This window comes from Coregonus lavaretus, assembly GCF_964263955.1.
Source record: "Coregonus lavaretus genome assembly, chromosome: 7".
Lineage (NCBI taxonomy): Eukaryota > Metazoa > Chordata > Actinopteri > Salmoniformes > Salmonidae > Coregonus > Coregonus lavaretus.
Genome location: NC_139994.1, coordinates 38775733 through 38796633, shown reverse-complemented (window position 1 = coordinate 38796633; position 20901 = coordinate 38775733). Strand labels below are relative to the sequence as shown.

Below are 20901 nucleotides of genomic sequence, written 5' to 3'. Positions count from 1 at the left end.
AGGCCCCTTTGTTCCAGTGAAGGGAAATCTTAACGCTACAGCATACAATGACGGTCTATGCAATTCTGTGCTTCCAACTTTGTGGCAACCATTTGGGGAAGGCCCTTTCCTGTTTCAGCAATGTTCCAATATCTAGTGGAAAGCTTTCCCAGAAGTGTGGAGGCTGTTATAGCAGCAAAGGGGGGACCAACTCCATATTAATGCCAATGATTTTGGAATGAGATGTTTGACGATCAGGTGTCCAAATACTTTCGATCATGAAGTGTATATTACATGTGATAAGGCCACACAGAGGCCCAGCGATAATCTGAAGTACCCAAAAAGGCCACTAGATATCATCTGAAAACATTCCATATATTCCTTGAAAGTTACCAAAATTATGGTAGTTTACTGGTAAACTTCGAAGCCACCCTATTCCCAGGTCATTTGGACTATAAATTGTGCGTTCCTGTATTATTCTCATGCTAAAATGTTTATTATATTCTACTGAGGCATTTACTTTATGTACATATTTTTATATTTTATTATTTCTTATTGTTGTTGTATTGTCGAAAAGGAACCTGCAAGTAAGCATTTCGTTGGACGGTGTATACCATGTGTATCCTGTATACGACTAATAAAACGTGAAACTTGTCATTGATGAACTCTTGGATTAGTAGAGTCTTGTTTGTTGGAGACTGTTCATTAAACAGTGCCAGTCTTAAAGGGGCCTGAGTGAGAGGCGGAAAATGTACTTTTTTAACTGGCTGCAGAGAGTCAGAAACTGCATAGAGGGAGAAGAGAGGGAGACGTACAGTTCTGTGTGAAATCTTTTGACTCATGAATGGATTTCCTACCTCCTCAATGTTTGAGCTTTTTCTGTAGAATTCAAATTTGAAGAAGTCATTTTTTCAGCTACTTACTCAGGGTTTGTTTTATACTCTTAAAACTATGAAGGAATCCTCCTGAGTAAAAGATGCGAGTGTCCCCCATTCCTGTACTCTGTAGTCCTTTGTAGTCCTCCAGGAGAAAATTGGTAAAACTCTTGATTAGCTACTCAAGCATGCGTAAGATATTGCCAGCAGCAAGATTTGACTTCGATTTCTAGAAAGACAATTGCTGTAGCTTACAAATGGTATGTAATAAAACATATTTAACCGTAATTGACAGGTTGGATACTGGGTCCACAAAAATAGACAGAGTTTAAAAGGGAGCATCAGGTACTTCTTGAATGTCTACCAATGACATGTCCATCTTTTTGTGAGATATTACACTGGTCACTCAAGACATTTATAAAGTATTTTTTAAGTATAAATAGATTAGGGACTACAAAAATACTTTACTAATGATTAGACATTAAACATCTCATGAATGATCTTATGAATCATTAGTAATACATCATTTAAAAGTTAATCAAATGTATTAACTACCTTACTAACATTTACAAATGTGGGAGTAAATGATTAATTAATGGTGAGCAAACTGTTTGTAAATGCCTTATAAATGGTTTAGTACTGAACAGTATTATAAAGTGTTACCTGAGAAGATGTTATTTTAACTGGGTTAAAGATGCATTCCGGAATCTTAAGCACTTACAAATTCGTAACATAGTATACGAATTGGAATTCATATCTCATACAAATTGCAAAATATTGTAAAAAAAAAAAAAAAGCAGGACTTAATATACTGTATCATAGGAAATGGATGAGGTAGTACACAATGTTTTGGCTAGTGAGCATTACTTTCAAAATTAAAGGCTGAAATTATACAACTCTGTAGCATCACTTAAATAGTGGTCACACGAATGGTCAGCGGATTCGCTGTAAATGATTCTGGCATGCTTGAATATGTTATACAAGTACAGGCATGTGGAAGGGCCTGACCTGTACCAATATTTGCCCTGTCTCTCTCTCTCGCATGTATTTCTCTCCTCTCACTTCTTGTATCCTCCCCCCTTCTCTGTCTCACTTTCTCCCCTCATCGGTTTGTATGTCTTTGTCTTTCCTTCTCCCTCTTTCAACTCCCCTCTATCTCTCACACTCTGTTGCTCACACTCACTTGCTTGCTTTCTGGCTCGCTTGCTCACTCACGCACTCTCTTTCTCTTACTTTCTCCACCGCTATAGAAAAGCTCTCGGTAGAGGCCAAGCCTCCATGGTTCAAACAGGCCATCGAGTTGGAGGAGGACACAACTGTGTCTGAAGAGCCCACGTAAGTGCCAAGGCCTCCAGGGGCCCATTACTGCTAACAGTGTTCTTTGGTCCAGATCTTGGAGACGCACAGGATTGCAAGCTTTTGTTCCAGCTCAACTGTTCAATGATACACGTTTATTCAGTACAAGGCGATTAGTTTGTAATGACTGGAGGTGTTCTCTCAACACTGTAGGGTGTACATCTGTATTTGCATATTTCCCAGCATGCCTTTCAAGTGAATGTGAGTGATACCCACCCATGACTGTGTTTGTTAGTGACAGAGATATGGTTGTTAATTTCAGTAACCTATTATCTTGAAGCTTTCACCAAATAACTGCATTAGTGAATGGTTTGCATGTCTTTGTCACACAGCAAGTTAATGTAAATGAACTCAACAAAGTTGCGTATAACCAAGACCACGTGATTGAAAAAATGAATTTGTTGCTGCAAACTTCCCGCAAGTTTGTGGCAAATTTGCTGCAGCATATGGGCCGTGCTGGGCTAGACCGTGTTGTGCTGATGTAGGATTACTGTGGGCTAGCCTGTGCTCATTATGTGAGCAGGTTACAACCGGTGTTCCTCTCAAAAGCGGATCTCAGTTGAAACCATCACAGGTGTCCAGGCCATGTGGTAATATATTGAGAAGAAGGCACGGTTACAGTACGATGTCTCCTGATGCAGAACACAAAACAGGGAAGATTTACAATAGGAAATATCTGTTTCACAAATGTAACGTTGGTCTGTTGGGGGAGCCAAGAGAGAGCCAGGCCCTGATACAGTTTGTCTGCAATAGGCTCCCGATCCAATGGCTGTGATTTACCTGGAGGTTACACCAAGGTAGACTAGGGGCCTTTCCGTTGCCATGAAGTCCGCTGTAAGTTTCATTCCAACAGCAATCCGGCTGCTGAACAGTGGGACATAGGACAAATGTAGGCCCAATACATGGTCGACAGTAGGCCACAGAGACTGTGGATAAGTGTGCACTAACTCCTAACTTTCAAGTTTTTTCTGTACTGTGTATTATTATTGTATTGTTTTTGTGTATTTGTATACTGACTTCACAAAATGAATTTCAATGTAAATGGGCAATAAAGTATATTGTATCGTATTGTAGGTCTGGTCATGTCGACAGCCCTTTTTTCGGGCAAAGCCTGCCTAGACAGCAGTAGTTCTGTAGATGTTTATATTTCTCAACAATATGAGGTTTAATTCACTTCCAACCCACCAGTGTTTGTAAGTAATTGAGAGATCTCGTCCCCTTTTGCAGTTGGAACACATTTGTCAAGGCTGGTAACAACCAACGACTCCAGTATCAATCACTTGAATAATTCCTTGATCAACTTCTGCATTGAAAATCAATTTTGGCTGCTACCTTGATCTACCTTTCACATGGCACAGTATGTATCCAATTTTAATAAGACTGTATAGGAGCGAGAGTATAATCTTTTTTTCTAAAGTAGTGCATAAAATCTTCTAATGTTCTTGACTAAAGGCCATGAGTAACTTGGTTATAAGCAGTCTCACTTAAACCCTAATTTATGCTGCCCCGTTTGAGCTAGAGACTTGAAACTTTGTATGTAGGTGTCTCTACTCATGCTAAACACATTTACCTCAAGCACCCATAAGATCCGTCATGATAGATTTTCCTCCATCTTGCACATTTTGGAAAACCTTTGAAAAACGTATTATGAATCATAAGTCCAAATATCACCAAATTCGTTATGTAGGCCCATGGTACATCTCTTAACTTAGTTTGCGAAAAGCTAGTTGGTTAAGAGATGGCTGGGTTATTGATCAATCAGGAAATCTGATTTTACGTTCCATTTAAATCCTTTGTTAATCCACTTCACAATGGCCTATCAACTTGGAACTTTTTAGGGTCATCAAAGACCCTATACAGCGCATTTGGAAAGTATTCAGACCCTTTGACCTTTTCCACATTTTGTTATGTTGCAGCCTTATTCTAAAATGGATAAAAGTATTTTCCACCTCATCAATCTACACACAATACCCCAGAATGACAAAGCGAAAACAGGTTTTTAGACATTTTTGCAAATGTAATAAAAATCAAAAACAAAAATACCTTATATACATAAGTATTCAGACCCTTTGCTATGAGACTCGAAATTGAACTCCGGTGCATCCTGTTTACATTGATCATCCTTGAGATGTTTCTACAACTTGATTGGAGTCCACCTGTGGTAAATTCAATTGATTGGACATGATTTGGAAATGCACACACCTGTCTATATAAGGTCCCACAGTTGACAGTGCATGTCAGAGCAACAACCAAGCCATGAGGTCGAAGGAATTGTCCGTAGAGCTCAGAGACAGGATTGTGTCAAGGCACAGATCTGGGGAAGGGTACCTAAACATTTCTGCAGCATTGAAGGTCCCCAAGTACACAGTGGCCTCCATCATTCTTAAATGGAAGAAGTTTGGAACCACCAAGACTCTTCCTAGAGCTGGCCGCCCGGCCAAACTGAGCAATCGGGGGATAAGGGCCTTGGTCAGGGAGGTGACCAGGAACCCGATGGTCAATCTGACTGCGCTCCAGAGTTCCTCTGTAGAGATGGGAGAATCTTCCAGAAGAACAGCCATCTCTGCAGCACTCCACCAATCAGGCTTTTATTGTAGAGTGGCCAGACGGAGGCCACTCCTCAGTAAAAGGCATATGACAGCGCGCTTGGAGTTTGCCAAAAGGCACCTAAAGACTCTCAGACCATGAGAAACAATATTCTCTGGTCTGATGAAACCAAGATTGAACTCTTTGGCCTGAATACCAAGCGTCACGTCTGGAGGAAACTTGGCACCATCCCTACGGCGAAACATGGTTGTGGCAGCGTCATGCAGTGGGGATGTTTTTCAGCGGCAGGAACTGGGAGAATAGTCAGGATCGAGGGAAAGATGAATGGAGCAAAGTACAGAGTGATCCTTGATGAAAACCTGCTACAGAGCACTCAGGACCTCAGACTGGGACGAAGGTTCACCTTCCAACAGGACAATGACCCTAAGCACACAGCCAAGACAACGCAGGAGTGGCATCCGGACAAGTCTCTGAATGTCCTTGAGTGGCCCAGCCAGCGCCCGGACTTGAACCCGATCAAACATCTCTGGAGAGACCTGAAAATACCTGTGCAGCGACGGTCCCCATCCATCCTGACAGAGGTTGAGAGGATCTGCAGAGCGGAATGAGAGAAACTCCCCAAATACAGGTGTGCCAAGCTTGTAGCGTCATACCCAAGAAGACTCGAGGCTGTAATCGCTGCCTCAGATGCTTCAACAAAGTACTGATAAATTAAATTAGCTATAATTTCAAAAAAACAGTTTTTGCTTTATCAAGGACGCACCCCTTAGCAGCCAAAAACAATTTAATCTGTTTAGGCTGTAATGTAACAAAATGTGGTCTGAATACTTTCCAAATGCACTATATATAAGGGATAAGAAATTATGCAATTAAAATTATTTCATTCTATCTGCTAAATAGATAGCTGATCTATCCCCTTAAAAACTTAAAAGGACATTACCATGATGAACCATGTTAACTCTAGAACCACCTGGCCTTTCAGCCTATAAGTATCCGCTAGAGAACTTTGTCCCCTTTAGCAAATGCATCAGATGCATATCAACCCGCAAGGTGTGCAAACATAAGCACCAACATAAGCACCAATGCTTGCTAAATAGCGCATAAACGATTGTAAAGGATTAATTGCATAAATAATTATTTGTGGAAATAAATCAATTCAAATAAATAACAACAATAGTTATTTGTTTAGTTAGAGTAAAATATATGTTTTAGAAGGTAAGTCCTAGAAAAAACTTAGGCCTATAGACTATTTTCGGATTACTGTGTAATCCATTTGATCAACTTTATTTGTAGATTCGATTAGTAATAGAGTTATAGTAATGAATAAAGTCCAGTTATAGCTTCTTTTGACAAAGCAGGAAGGAAAAAGATAAGAATATAACCAGCCAGGTGAACAGGTGAAATTATTCCGAAACAAAGGCACCAGTGCATGAACAATTGCAAAGGATGAATTGCATAAATACAGTGGGGGGGAAAAGTATTTAGTCAGCCACCAATTGTGCAAGTTCTCCCACTTAAAAAGATGAGAGAGGCCTGTAATTTTCATCATAGGTACACCTCAACTATGACAGAAAAAATGAGGAAAATAAATCCAGAAAATCACATTGTAGGATTTTTTATGAATTTATTTGCAAATTATGGTGGAAAATAAGTATTTGGTCAATAACAAAAGTTTCTCAATACTTTGTTATATACCCTTTGTTGGCAATGACACAGGTCAAACGTTTTCTGTAAGTCTTCACAAGGTTTTCACACACTGTTGCTGGTATTTTGGCCCATTCCTCCATGCAGATCTCCTCTAGAGCAGTGATGTTTTGGGGCTGTCGCTGGGCAACACGGACTTTCAACTCCCTCCAAAGATTTCCTATGGGGTTGAGATCTGGAGACTGGCTAGGCCACTCCAGGACCTTGAAATGCTTCTTACGAAGCCACTCCTTCGTTGCCCGGGCGGTGTGTTTGGGATCATTGTCATGCTGAAAGACCCAGCCACGTTTCATCTTCAATGCCCTTGCTGATGGAAGGAGGTTTTCACTCAAAATCTCACGATACATGGCCCCATTCATTCTTTCCTTTACACGGATCAGTCGTCTTGGTCCCTTTGCAGAAAAACAGCCCCAAAGCATGATGTTTCCACCCCAATGCTTCACAGTAGGTATGGTGTTCTTTGGATGCAACTCAGCATTCTTTGTCCTCCAAACACGACGAGTTGAGTTTTTACCAAAAAGTTATATTTTGGTTTCATCTGACCATATGACATTCTCCCAATCCTCTTCTGGATCATCCAAATGCACTCTAGCAAACTTCAGACGGGCCTGGACATGTACTGGCTTAAGCAGGGGGACACGTCTGGCACTGCAGGATTTGAGTCCCTGGCGGCGTAGTGTGTTACTGATGGTAGGCTTTGTTACTTTGGTCCCAGCTCTCTGCAGGTCATTCACTAGGTCCCCCCGTGTGGTTCTGGGATTTTTGCTCACCGTTCTTGTGATCATTTTGACCCCACGGCGTGAGATCTTGCGTGGAGCCCCAGATCGAGGGAGATTATCAGTGGTCTTGTATGTCTTCCATTTCCTAATAATTGCTCCCACAGTTGATTTCTTCAAACCAAGCTGCTTACCTATTGCAGATTCAGTCTTCCCAGCCTGGTGCAGGTCTACAATTTTGTTTCTGGTGTCCTTTGACAGCTCTTTGGTCTTGGCCATAGTGGAGTTTGGAGTGTGACTGTTTGAGGTTGTGGACAGGTGTCTTTTATACTGATAACAAGTTCAAACAGGTGCCATTAATACAGGTAACGAGTGGAGGACAGAGGAGCCTCTTAAAGAAGAAGTTACAGATCTGTGAGAGCCAGAAATCTTGCTTGTTTGTAGGTGACCAAATACTTATTTTCCACCATCATTTGCAAATAAATTCATTAAAAATCCTACAATGTGATTTTCTAGATAATTTTTTCTCAATTTGTCTGTCATAGTTGACGTGTACCTATGATGAAAATTACAGGCCTCTCTCATCTTTTTAAGTGGGAGAACTTGCACAATTGGTGGCTGACTAAATACTTTTTTTCCCCACTGTACATATTTGTGGAAATATATTCATGACAAGATATAAAAAACGTAATTTTCTTGATTGTATCAGACAATGTGTTGTGCCCTTATACGCATCCCATTACACATGAATCAATCTCGTCTTCTCTTTATGCGTCGGTTCCACAGTCAGCTCACAGCTTCAGGGCTTTGTGTGAGCATGCCCCACAAACAAATCGGTTGCGCTGCACACAGTTTTCATTGGCTTTGTTCCGTGGGTACCTGCCGCAGGTGTCGCATAATCTCTGTGAAGCAATTGCATGGCATGGTCTCTCGAAAAAGTCCACCCCATACCTATCAGACCAAAATGACTCCACATTCATTCTCTTTCTGCCGTATGCCCCGCGGACATACAAGAGTGCAATAACTGCTTTGAGTTCATCCATGTCTCACCGTGGCAGTTGGGATCCCCGTCTCAGTTGGCTCTGTTCTGTTTTTTCTGCTGCGAGGCTCAGGCATCGGAGGCGGAGGCACGAAGTCAACATCAGAATCAGATGAAGATTCATCAGCCAGGTCGATTTCAAGCTCAATATCCGATCCTCCATCCTTCTCCAACTCATCTAAATTCTGCAGCATTTGCAATGCTGTTAGTGCGTCCATTCCTTTGCTTGGGGTTGCCATTGTGAACTACACACATTGTATATTGTACTCAGTGTCTGATTTGACTCTCCGAGGGGAAATTATATACCATTTCCAGCCTTAAATTGTAGGCGGTCTAATAAATTATTAGACCGCCTACAACGCCCACAATTCTTCATCATCATTACACTATTGTTCTAAATTCAATCATCCTCTTCACCTTCATCATTCAGATCAATCAAATTCAATCACCCTCTTCACCCTCCTCATCATTCAGTTCATTGAAGACACATGCACCATTATCAGTTTCTATCTGGTTTCTATCGCCCATTCATCCATTGACGACAGAATAGCACATTTATTATGTTGCTTGTTTTTGTTTAGTAGCCAGAGCAATTCTGCCGCGCGAGTGGTCATGTGCACGGATCGTTTTGGAAAAAGTGAAATTATAAAATAGAGCTGCACCTCTTGAATTTTGAGAGTTATCTGACAAAGGTAAGTGTTAAAGAAACTACGGAATATGCTCTATCTGATACTATATAGAAATCAACATGTTTTAGATGCATGTGACTCTGAAGGAGAATTTGATAAAGTGATGCTCCTTTCCCTGTATCTGTCAATTACAAGATGTGCCCATCTCTTCATGTACAATTTGACAATTTATAGGCCTAATATTGTCACTCATCGGATTATTGTCAATTTCTGACCTGACACCTGGATTCGGTTTTATGTAGCAAAATTTGAAATTGTGTTTTTTACACTGGATAAAAGTAGAGACTCTGAGCTAGAAAATGGTATATCATACACTGCAGTTGAGGAACAATGGGAAAGTAATTCTGCTTTGAAAGATTATAAAAGTGTAACCCCACTTTTGAGAAAATGGGGACTGTGAAGAGACCTCTTGTGGCATGTCTTGTGGGGTTTGCATGGGTGTCCGAGCTGTGTGCCAGTATTCCAAACAGACAGCTCGATACATTCAGCTTGTCAACACCTCTTACAAAAACAAAAAGCGATGAAGTCAATCTCTCTTCCACTCTAAGCCAGGAGTGACTGACATGCATGTCATTCATGTTAGCTCTCCATGTACTTTTAAGGGCCAGCCGTGCTGCCCTGTTCTGAGCCAACTACAATTTTCCCAAGTCTCTCTTTGTGGCACCTGACCACACTACTGAACAGTAGTCTAGGTGCGACAAAACGATGGCCTGTCAGACCTGCCTTGTTGATAGTGTTGTTAAGAAGGCAGAGCAGCGCTTAATTATGGACATACTTCTCCCCATCTTAGCTACTGTTGCATCAATATGCTCTGACCATGACAGTTTACAATCCAGGGTTACTCCAAGCAGTTTAGTCACCTCAACTTGCTCAATTTCCATATTATTCATTACGAGATGTAGTTGAGGTTTAGGGTTTAGTGAATGATTTGACCCAAATACAATGCTTTTAGTTTTGGAAATATTTAGGACTAACTTTTTCCTTGCCACCCATTCCGAAACTAACTGCAACTCTTTGTTCAGTGTTGCAGTTATTTCAGTTGCTGTAGTAGCTGATGTGTATAGTGTTGAGTCATCCGCATACATAGATACACTCCTTTACTCAAAGCCAGTGGCATGTCGTTAGTAAAGATGGGGAAAAGTAACGGGCCTAGACAGCTGCCCTGGGGAATTCCTGATTCTACCTGGATAATTTTTTGAGTGGCTTCCATTAAAGAACACCCTCTGTGTTCTGTTAGAGAAGTAACTCTTTATCCACATTATAGCAGGTAGGTTAGTGGGTAAGAGCATTGTGCCAGTAACCGAAAGGTCGCTGGTTCTAATCCCCGAGCCGACTAGGTGAAAAATCTGTCGATGTGCTCTTGAGCAAGGCACTTAACCCTAATTGCTCCTATAAGTCGCTCTGGATAAGAGCGTCTGCTAAATGACTAAAAATGTAAACTGTAAAATAGCAGGGGGTGTAAAGCCATAAAACATATGTTTTTCCAGCAGCAGACTATGATCGATAATGTCAAAAGCCACACTGAAGTCTAACAAAACAGCCCCCACAATCTTTTTATCATCAATTTCTCTCAGCCAATCATCAGTCATTTGTGTAAGTGCTGTGCTTGTTGAATGTCCTTCTCTATAAGGATGCTGAAAGTTTGTTGTCAATTTGTTTACTGTAAAATAGCATTGTATCTGGTCAAACACAATTTTTTCCGATGGATTACTAAGGCTTGGTAACAGGCTAATTGGTCGGCTGTTTGAGCCAGTACAGGGTGCTTTACTATTCTCAGGTAGCGGAATGACTTTTGCTTCCAAGCCTTGGGGCACACACATTCTTGTAGGCTTAAATTGAAAATATGGCAAATAGGAGTGGCAATATTGTCCGCTATTATTCTCAGTAATTTTCCATCCAAGTTGTCAGAGCCCGGTGGCTTGTCATTGTTAATAGACAACAATATTTTTTTCACCTCTTCCACACTCGCTTTACAGATTTCAAATTTACAATGCTTGTCTTTCATAATTTGGTCAGATATACTTGGATGTGTAGTGTCAGCAATTGTTGCTGGCATGTCATGCCTACGTTTGCTAATCTTGCCAATTAAAAATTATTAAAGTAGTTGGCAATATCAGTTGGTTTTGGGATTAATGAGCCATCGGATTCAATGAATGATGGAGCTGAGTTTGCCTTTTTCCCCAAAATTGTATTTAAGGTGATCCAAAGCTTTTTACTATCATTCTTTATGTCATTTATCCTTGTTTCATAGTGTTGTTTCGTCTTCTTTTTATTCAGTTTAGTCACATGATTTCTCAATTTGCAATACGTTTGCCAATCGGTTGTGCAGCCAGACTTATTTGCCATTCCTTTTGCCTCATCCCTCTCAACCATACAATTTTTCAATTCCTCATCAATCCACATGGATTTAACTGTTTTTACAGTCATTTTCTTAATGGGTGCATGCTTATAGTAACTGGAATAAGCAATTTCATAAATGTGTCAAGTGCAGTGTCTGTTTGCACCTCATTACACACCACCGACCAACATATATTCTTTACATCAACAACATATGAATCACTACAAAACTTATTGTATGACCTCTTAAATGTTCTGAGAATGTTCCAAAGCCAAGCAACTATCCTCCAACATTCCCAGAAAGTTGTGGGAGGTTATATGCAAAATAACCATGAGGCAACCACACTCTAACAATTATTTTCTTAGAACTTTTTGCGCTAGCTGGGAAATTAGACAAGATCTGCTCTTGGTCAGGGCCCAGACATCTCTCCTGCTCCCCTGCTACGTGCTCTCCATCCCATTCTCTCTTTCTCTGCTAGTCTCTTTCCCTCTTTCGCTCTCTCTCTCTTCCCTCTTTCTCTCATCTTTCTTTGTGCAGTTGAATGTTTGACAGCCCTGGGCGTCATCTATTTCACACTTGTGAAAGAGAGTTGGCAATCAATTGTTCCAGCTTCAGAGAGGCCAATGAAGTCCATTGATCTATAAGCATTTCCCCTCTCTAATTAATTCTTAAAGACGAGGAAGGAAAAATCAAAAGCAATTTACCCAAGAGAGGCCGACCCTAATGCTTCACATCTGTTTAGTTAACCGCAGCAGAGCTGGATTTCAGAAATGCTTTGTCAATTCATGAACTTAGCAGCAAATTACTAAAACCTATGAGAGGGAGGAGATGCCAAAACCGACATCATTCCCTATGTTAATTTTGCATTACTGCTGCTCTGCACTCAGCACATCCATGCCAGCCTACAATTATTCAGGAGAATACGTCTTTACTAATACCGGTGCTTTTTTTGCATTTGTGTGTGCATACACGTCCATGTGTGTGCGTACACATCCATGTATGCGCACTTGTGCATCTGTGTAGGTTTATCCGCGGACCCTGGTTGCCTTGCAGTAGGACATGTGGTGCAGGGACACAGCGGCGTGCAGTGAAGTGCCAGATCCTGCTGTCCTTCTCCCAGTCTGTGACTGACCTACCCGATGATGAGTGTGAGGGGCCCAAGCCTCCAGAAAGCCAGCCCTGCTACCGCACCCCCTGCCCTGGGCTAGAAGGCCAAGAAGAGGAAGATGGGTCCCCACAGAAAGAGGAGCTCCATGACTGGGAGTATGAGGGCTTCACAGAGTGCTCCGAGAGCTGTGGTGGAGGTATGATGCAAGGGTGCTCACAGTCAATTGCGCCAACAGAAACACTCACCTCGATATGTATTTGGACAGTGAAACTACATATTTTTTTTATTTGGCAACAGTACAGAACGTCACCTTTTAGTTTAGGGTATTTTCATACATATCTGTTTTACCGTTTAGAAATGAAAGCACTGGGGCCTCCCGAGTGGCGCAGCGTTCTAAGGCACTGTGTCGCAGTGCTGAGGCATCACTACAGCCTTGGGTTCGATCCCAGGGTGTGACAGCTGCCTGGGAGACCCCTTGAGGCGGCGCACAATTGGCCTGGCGTCATCCAGGTTAGGGGAGAGTTTGGCAGGATGGAATTTCCTTGTCTCATCGTGCTCTAACAACTCCTTGAGGCGGGCCGGGCGCCTGCAAGCTGTCATCAGTTGGACAGTGTTTCCTCCGACACATTGGTGCGGCTGGCTTCCGGGTTAAGTAAGCAGTGTGTCAAGAAGCAGTGCGGCTTGGCAGGGTCGTATTTTGGAGGACGCTCTTGACCTTCACCTCTCCCGAGTCCGTAAGGGAGTTGCAGCGATGAGACAAGACTGTAACTACCAATTGGATAATATAAAAAAGGGGTAAAAAAAAAAATAGAAATAATGGAAGCAGTTTGTTAATATTGTGTTTATAAAATCATAAAATGACTTTGGGATAGCATTCCATTAAGGTTTTGTTCATGTGTTAGTGCTATGTTATTGTTGAGGAATACATAATAGTACTGTTATACTGATAGTACCCACTGGCTATCATAAAGGGAATGCACCAATTTGTAAGTCGCTCTGGATAAGAGCGTCTGCTAAATGACGTAAATGTAAATGTACTGTAGATAAGCCCCCAAGCAGCAAAAAACTAAAATAAATACAGACTAGAAAGGTCATTTTACATAAAGAGAAACTGTGTGGCTTTCTTCACCTGGCCAAAACTATTTTTATGATAGTTAAAGAAGTTTAGAAGTTGAAATTGCTTAGTGTTGAAAAATGTAGGCTAATTTAGTAGTAGAGGTATTGACTGTATTACAGTAGTGGGATGGTAGCCTTTAGTGGTGTACAGTCTTGGTCAAAAGTTTTGAGAATTACACAAATATTAATTTTCACAAAGTCTGCTGCCTCAGTTTTTATGATGCCAATTTGCATATACTCCAGAATGTTATGAAGAGTGATCAGATGAATTGCAATTAATTGCAAAGTCCGTCTTTGCCATGGAAATGAACTTAATCCCAAAAAAACATTTCCACTGCATTTCAGCCCTGCCACAAAAGGACCAGCTGATATCATGTCATTGATTCTCTCGTTAACACAGGTGAGAGTGTTGACGAGGACAAGGCTGGAGATCACTCTGTCATGCTGATTGAGTTAGAATAACAGACTGGAAGCTTTAAAAGGAGGGTAGTGCTTGAAATCGTTGTTCTTCCTCTGTTAACCATGGTTACCTGCAAGGAAACACATGCCGTCATCATTGCTTTGCACAAAAATGGCTTCACAGGCAAGGATATTGCTGCTAGTAAGACTGCACCTAAATCAACCATTTATCAGATCATCAAGAACTTCAAGGAGAGAGGTTCAATTGTTGTGAAGAAGGCTTCAGGGCGCCCAAGAAAGTCCAGCAAGTGCCAGGACCGTCTCCTAAAGTTGATTCAGCTGCGGGATCGGGGCACCACCAGTGCAGAGCTTGCTCAGGAATGGCAGCAGGCAGGTGTGAGTGCATCTGCAAGCACAGTGAGGCGAAGACTTTTGGAGGATGGCCTGGTGTCAAGAAGGGCAGCGAGGAAGCCACTTCTCCCCAGGAAAAACATCAGGGACAGACTGATATTGTGCAAAAGGTACAGGGATTCGACTGCTGAGGACTGGGGTAAAGCCATTTTCTCTGATGAATTCCCTTTCCGATTGTTTGGGGCATCCGGAAAAAAGCTTGTCCGGAGAAGACAAGGTGAGCGCTACCATCAGTCCTGTGTCATGCCAACAGTAAAGCATCCTGAGATCATTCATGTGTGGGGTTGCTTCTCAGCCAAGGGAGTGGCTCACTCACAATTTTGCCTAAGAACACAGCCATGAATAAAGAATGGTACCAACACATCCTCCGAGAGCAACTTCACCCAACCATCCAAGAACAGTTTGGTGACGAACAATGTCTTTTCCAGCATGATGGAGCACCTTGCCATAAGGCAAAAGTGATAACTAAGTGACCTTAATCCCATTGAGAACTTGTGGTCAATCCTCAAGAGACGGGTGGACAAACAAAAACAAACAAATTCTAACAAACTCCAAGCATTGATTATGCAAGAATGGGCTGCCATCAGTCAGGATGTGGCCCAGAAGTTAATTGACAGCATGCCTGGGCGGATTGCAGAGGTCTTGAAAAAAAAGGGTCAACACTGCAAATATTGACTCTTTTCATAAACTTAATGTAATTGTCAATAAAAGCCTTTGACACTTATGGAATGCTTGTAATTATACTTCAGTATACCATAGTAACATCTGACAAAAATATCTAAAAACACTGAAGCAGCAAACATTGTGTAGACCCAAACTTGTGTCATTCTCAAAACTTTTGACCACGACTGTAGTAAAAGTAGTGACTGTGGATCATCACACAGCACCCCATTTGAAGTACAGTAGAAGGACAGCGTCTGCTGCCCCATTAATCTCTGAAAGAAGCAGGGTTATAGATTTATGTTAGGCAACCTTCAACACAGACTGACGTCACACCCTGAACATGTATTTACTGCGGACCAGGCCAGACCCATAGCAGGCATCTCTGCTGTTTTGATGTTCATTTCGCCCCATTTGATGCAATCACGCCTTGTTTTCACAATGCCCTAATATTTGGGTCGCTCCATTGCACCTGCTGTTTCCAATGTTCATGTTTGTGTATGTGTGCCTGCGGCACGTGTTAATGTGTGCCTATGAACAGCGATATATGTGAATGTGTGTGCTTGCTTTACAGGTGTCTATCTGCTCTCATATTTTACACTTACATTTACTCTCGCACTACATCAGTGTCTCTTACCAAAATGTAGAATGAATGAGAGGGGGATTAAGTGAGGGAGAATTTCACTTTGCACCTTCAAATACCCCCTTTCCTCAAAGTGGATTTAAAAGCTGCTAAGAGAAGTTATGTGGCGACCAATGTGTTGCTAGAATTAAGGCCAGAGTTGTGCCAGGAAGGGTTTGACTCCAGGCAGTCAGATGCCACCTAGAAAAGGCTGATAGAGAAGGGCTTATGTCCCATTTTCTTTCTTCTAACATCAACCAATCAACATGATTCAACAACTGTTCAGTTTTCCAGAGTGCCTGATAAAACAAAAAGGGCTTGTTTCTCAGACCCAGATGAAATGAAACCCTAATGAAATAACTTTTGAATTCAGAAATTGGGTTTGTTAGTGATATTAATTTAATTTGGGTCTTGGAAACCGGCCCATAAAGTGTATGCCTGCCCTGACTGGTGTGATGTTTTGTGGTTGTAGGAGTGAAGGAGGCGGTGGTGATCTGTCTGAACAAGCAGACAAGGGAAGCCTCAGATGAGAGTCTGTGTGTGAACTCACACCGGCCCCCACAGCTCCTCCAGGTCTGTGGCGCCCAGACCTGCCCTCCCAGGTAAGACAAACCTAGCCTGATGTGGCCAAGTTTTGGGGCAACCCAGATAACAAAACATCTATGAACCATTAGAGCGTGGTTGCCCCATGGTTATTTTGCATACAACATTTCCACAGCTTATTGGGAATGTTGCGGGATACTTGTTTGGTTTTGGAACATTCATAGCCCATTTAAAGGTCCTGAACAGTCATTGTGATTCCCATTTAAAATAGCCTTTTGAGTGACCAAAACAAAACAAATAAAATCAATGTTTATTGGTTGCGTATACAGACTGGCAGATGTAATCGCAGGTGCAGTGAAATGCTTGTGTTTTTACCTGCAGTAATAAAACCTAGCAATACAAAACAATACACACATTTAAGAAATATCAGAATGAGCAATGTCAGAGTCTGGAATATATATATATATACACACAGGATATATACACAGAGTATAAATACAGTATATACAGTTGAAGTCGAAAGTTTACATACACCTTAGCCAAAGACATTTAAACTCAGTTTTTCACAATTCCTGACATTTAATCCTAGTAAAAATTCCTTGTCTTAGGTCAGTTAGTATCACCACTTTATTTTAAGAATGTGAAATGTCAGAATAATAGTAGAGAGAATTATTTATTTCAGCTTTTATTTCTTTCATCACATTCCCAGTGGGTCAGACGTTTACATACACTCAATTAGTATTTGGTAGCATTGCCTTTAAATTGTTTAACTTGGGTCAAACGTTTCGGGTAGCCTTCCACAAGCTTCCCACAATAAGTTGGCCCTTCCAGAAATCTGAGATAACCCGAGGCTACCCGAGTTCCCCCGAGAGTCTCCGAAGTCTGCTGATTCACCTCTTCCCGAGCCGATGCAACTAGGCAGAGCTAGGCTGTCTCCAGCTGAACGACAATACAGGCTTCACACGAAGAGTTGCCTGTATTGCGGGACTACTGGTCATTTGAGTCCACCTGTCCACTAAAAGACCAGGCTCACCGGTAGGAGCGAGTACTCTGGTGGACCATACCGATAACTTTTCCATTCCCCTTACTCACACCCCCTTTCATGCCATCTTGCTGTGGGGGAACCAGTCGAAATCTCTTCAGGTACTCATCGACTCTGGGGCCGATGAGAGCTTTATGGACGCTACCCTGGCGTCCGAGCTGGGCATCCCCACTCAGCACCTCTCCATTCCCATGGACATTAGCGCGCTGGACGGGCGCTCTATAGCCCGGGTCACCCACAATACCACCCCCCATCAACCTACGAGTATCAGGGAACCACAGCGAGACAATACAATTCCTGCTAATTAAGTCTCCTCAGGTCCCGTGGTTTTGGGTTTCTCCTACATTGAGGACTCCCTAGCTGCCGGGGTCATCCATCCTTCTGCCTCCCCTGCCGGTGCAGGGTTCTTCTTTGTGGAGAAGAAGGACAAAACCCTGCGCCCGTGCATCAACTACCGGGGCCTCAACGACATCACGGTGAAGAACCGCTAACTGCTACCACTCATCTCCTCGGCCTTCAAGCAGCTCCAGGGGGCCAACGTATTCTCCAAGCTGGACCTACAGAACATCTACCACCTGGTGTGGATTCGGGTATCATTTGGCCTTACCAATGCTCCAGCTGTGTTACAGGCCCTGGTTAATGATGTTCTTCGCGATATGTTGAACCGTTTCAACTTCGTCTACCTCGACGACATCCTGATCTTCTCCCGCTCAGTCCAAGAACACGTGCTCCACGTCCGACAGGTCCTCCAACGCCTCCTGGAGAACCAGCTTTTTGTGAAAGTGAAGAAATGTGAATTCCATCGCTCCACCATCCCCTTCCTGGGCTATATCATCGCTGCAGGGAGTGTACAGATCGATCCCGGGAAGGTGAGAGTGGTGGTGGATTGGCCCCAGCCTACGTCCAGAGTGCAGCTGCAACGTTTCCTGGTTTTCGCCGACTTTTATCGCCACTTTATCCGGGTTACAGCACCCTGGCTTCCCCACTGTTTGCACTCACCTCTCCCAAGGTTCCGTTCACATGGTCCCAGCTGCTGACCGGGCATTCCAGGCCCTCAAACACCGTTTCACCACTGCTCCCATCTTGGTTCATCCTGACCCGTCCCGCTAGTTCATGGTGGAGGCTGACACTTCGGATGTTCGGCCCTATACCTCAAGTTACATTCCTGCGCCTTCTTCTCCCATAGCCTCAACACCATGGAGAGGAATAATAATGTGGGGAATCGTGAGCCTCTCGCGGTGAAGATGGCATTGGAGAAGGGGGCATTGGCAGGAGGGGGCGGAATATCTTTTCATTGTGGAATATATCCGCTCTGCCAAGCATCTCAATTCCAGGCAAGCTATGTGGGCCCTGCTTTTAACCAGGTTCAACTTCTCCCTCTCATACCGACCGGGATCCAAGAATGTCAAGCCAAAGCCAGATGCGCTGTCACACCGCTATAGCCCCGAGACTACACTCCCGGAATCCGAGACCATCCTTCCCACCTCGTGCTTGGTGACGGCACTCAGTTGGGGAATAGGGAAGCAGGTCCGGGAGGCGCAGCGTTCCCAGTCGAACCCAGATGCCCAGATGTTTGTTCCTGACGCTGTCTGCTCCTCAATCCTGGAGTGGGCCCACTCCTCCAGGCTTGCCTGCCACTCGGGCTCCCGTCGGACCCTGGCCATTGTGCGACAACGCTTTTGGTGGCCTACCATGGTTCCTGACATCTCTGCGTTCGTTGCCGCCTGCACAATCTGTGCGCAGAACAAGACTCCTCAGCAAGCACTGGCTGGTCTCCTCCAACCTCTGCCTGTTTCTCACCGTCCCTGGTCTCACATATCCCTGGACTTTGTAACGGGTCTTCCCCCATCTGATGGCAATAGCCACCCACTTCATTCCTCTCCTCAAGCTACATCCACCGCCAATGAGACGGCCCAGCTCATGGTGCAGCACGTTTTCCGGATCCATGGCCTCCCAGTGGACATGGTCTTCGACCCGGGGTCCTCAGTTCTCGTCCCGGTTCTGGAATGCGTTGTTCACACTCATTGGGTCGTCGGCCAGCCTTTCCTCCGGTTTCCACCCTCAGTCCAACGGCCAGTCTTAGCGAGCCAATCAAGACCTGGAGACGTCTCTGCGCTGCCTGGTCTCCGCCAACCCCACCACCTGGAACCAGCAACTAGTGTGGGTCGAATACGCCTGCAACACCCTTCCCTGCTCTGCCACGGGTCTTTCGGCCTTTGAGTGTTCCCTGGGTTATCAGCCCCCACTCTTCCCGGAGCAAGAGGAAGAGGTCGGCATACCCTCGCCCAGATGTTTGTCCGCCGCTGTCATCATACCTGGAGGAGAGCCTGGTAGGCTCTTCTCAAGACCACCTCCAGGTATCGACAATACCGGCTCCCCGGTATCGTCTCGGGTAGAAGGTATGGCTGTCCACCCGAGATCTGCCCCTCCGGGTGGAGTCCCGCAAACATTCTCCCCGGTTTATCGGCCCTTTCCCCATCTCCAAGATCATGAGCCCCTCTGCTGTTCGTCTTCTGTTGCCCCGGACCCTCCGTATACATCCCACTTTTCATGTTTCTAGGATCAAACCCATGTCTCACAGCCCTTTGTCTACTGTTTCCTTTGTCGCCTGAAGGTTCGACCGTGGGGCAGGGAATTCCAGTACCTGGTTGACTGGGAGGGTTATGGCCCAGAGGAGAGGTGCTGGGTCCCCGCTAGGGACATCCTGGACCCAGGTCTCTTCGCTGAGTTTCAACGCTGGCACCCCGGTCAACCAGGTATGCGCCCAGGTAGGATGCCAGGTGGCACCCCTAGAGGGGGGGTACTATCACACCCTGATTTGTTTCACCTGTCTTTGTGATTGTCTCCACCCTCCTCCAGGTGTCACCCATCTTCCCCATTATCCCCAGTGTATTGATACCTCTGTTCTCTTTTTGTCTGTTGCCAGTTCGTTTTGTTTTGTCAAGCCTACCAGCGTTTTTCCACTTGCTCCTGTCTTTCTCAAGTTCCTATTTTCCCAGTTTTGACCATTCTGCCTGCCCTGACCCTGGGCCTGCCTGCAATTCTGTACCTTGTCACACCACCCTGGATTATTGACCTCTGCCTGCCCTGATTATTGAAGACTGCCTGCCGTTCTGTACCTTTTGGACTCTAATCTGGATTACTGACCTCTGCCTGACCTTGACCTGTAGTTTGCTTTTGATATCAACTTTTGTTACTTCGACACTGTCTGCATCTGGGTCTTCTCCTGAAACGTGAACGTCTCATGTGGTGTTGTGTGTTTTGATTGTAATTTGAGTAGCTAGATTTTTGTTCATAAACGTTGTCAATTCTTTGTAAGAGAGGACCTCTCACTTACAGTGGGGGAAATAAGTATTTAGTCAGCCACCAATTGTGCAAGTTCTCCCACTTAAAAAGATGAGAGAGGCCTGTAATTTTCATCATAGGTACACGTCAACTATGACAGACAAATTGAGAAAAAATTAACCAGAAAATCACATTGTAGGATTTTTAATGAATTTATTTGCAAATTATGGTGGAAAATAAGTATTTGGTCACCTACAAACAAGCAAGATTTCTGGCTCTCACAGATCTGTAACTTCTTCTTTAAGAGGCTCCTCTGTCCTCCACTCGTTACCTGTATTAATGGCACCTGTTTGAACTTGTTATCAGTATAAAAGACACCTGTCCACAACCTCAAACAGTCACACTCCAAACTCCACTATGGCCAAGACCAAAGAGCTGTCAAAGGACACCAGAAACAAAATTGTAGACCTGC

General features: G+C 43.7%; 1 protein-coding gene across 1 annotated transcript in view; it reads left to right on the top strand.

Annotated features, from left to right (window-relative positions):
* Window positions 1-20901, top strand: part of LOC311132520 (ADAMTS-like protein 1) — a gene marked incomplete at both ends in the record, with an annotated part of 305351 nt that overhangs the window by 213283 nt on the left and 71167 nt on the right. Inside the window, 3 exons of the mRNA XM_084165793.1 lie at window positions 2105-2189; window positions 12267-12547; window positions 16032-16161. Of these exons, the coding sequence (XP_084021919.1) occupies window positions 2105-2189; window positions 12267-12547; window positions 16032-16161 (496 nt within the window). The remainder of the gene's footprint in view (window positions 1-2104; window positions 2190-12266; window positions 12548-16031; window positions 16162-20901) is intronic.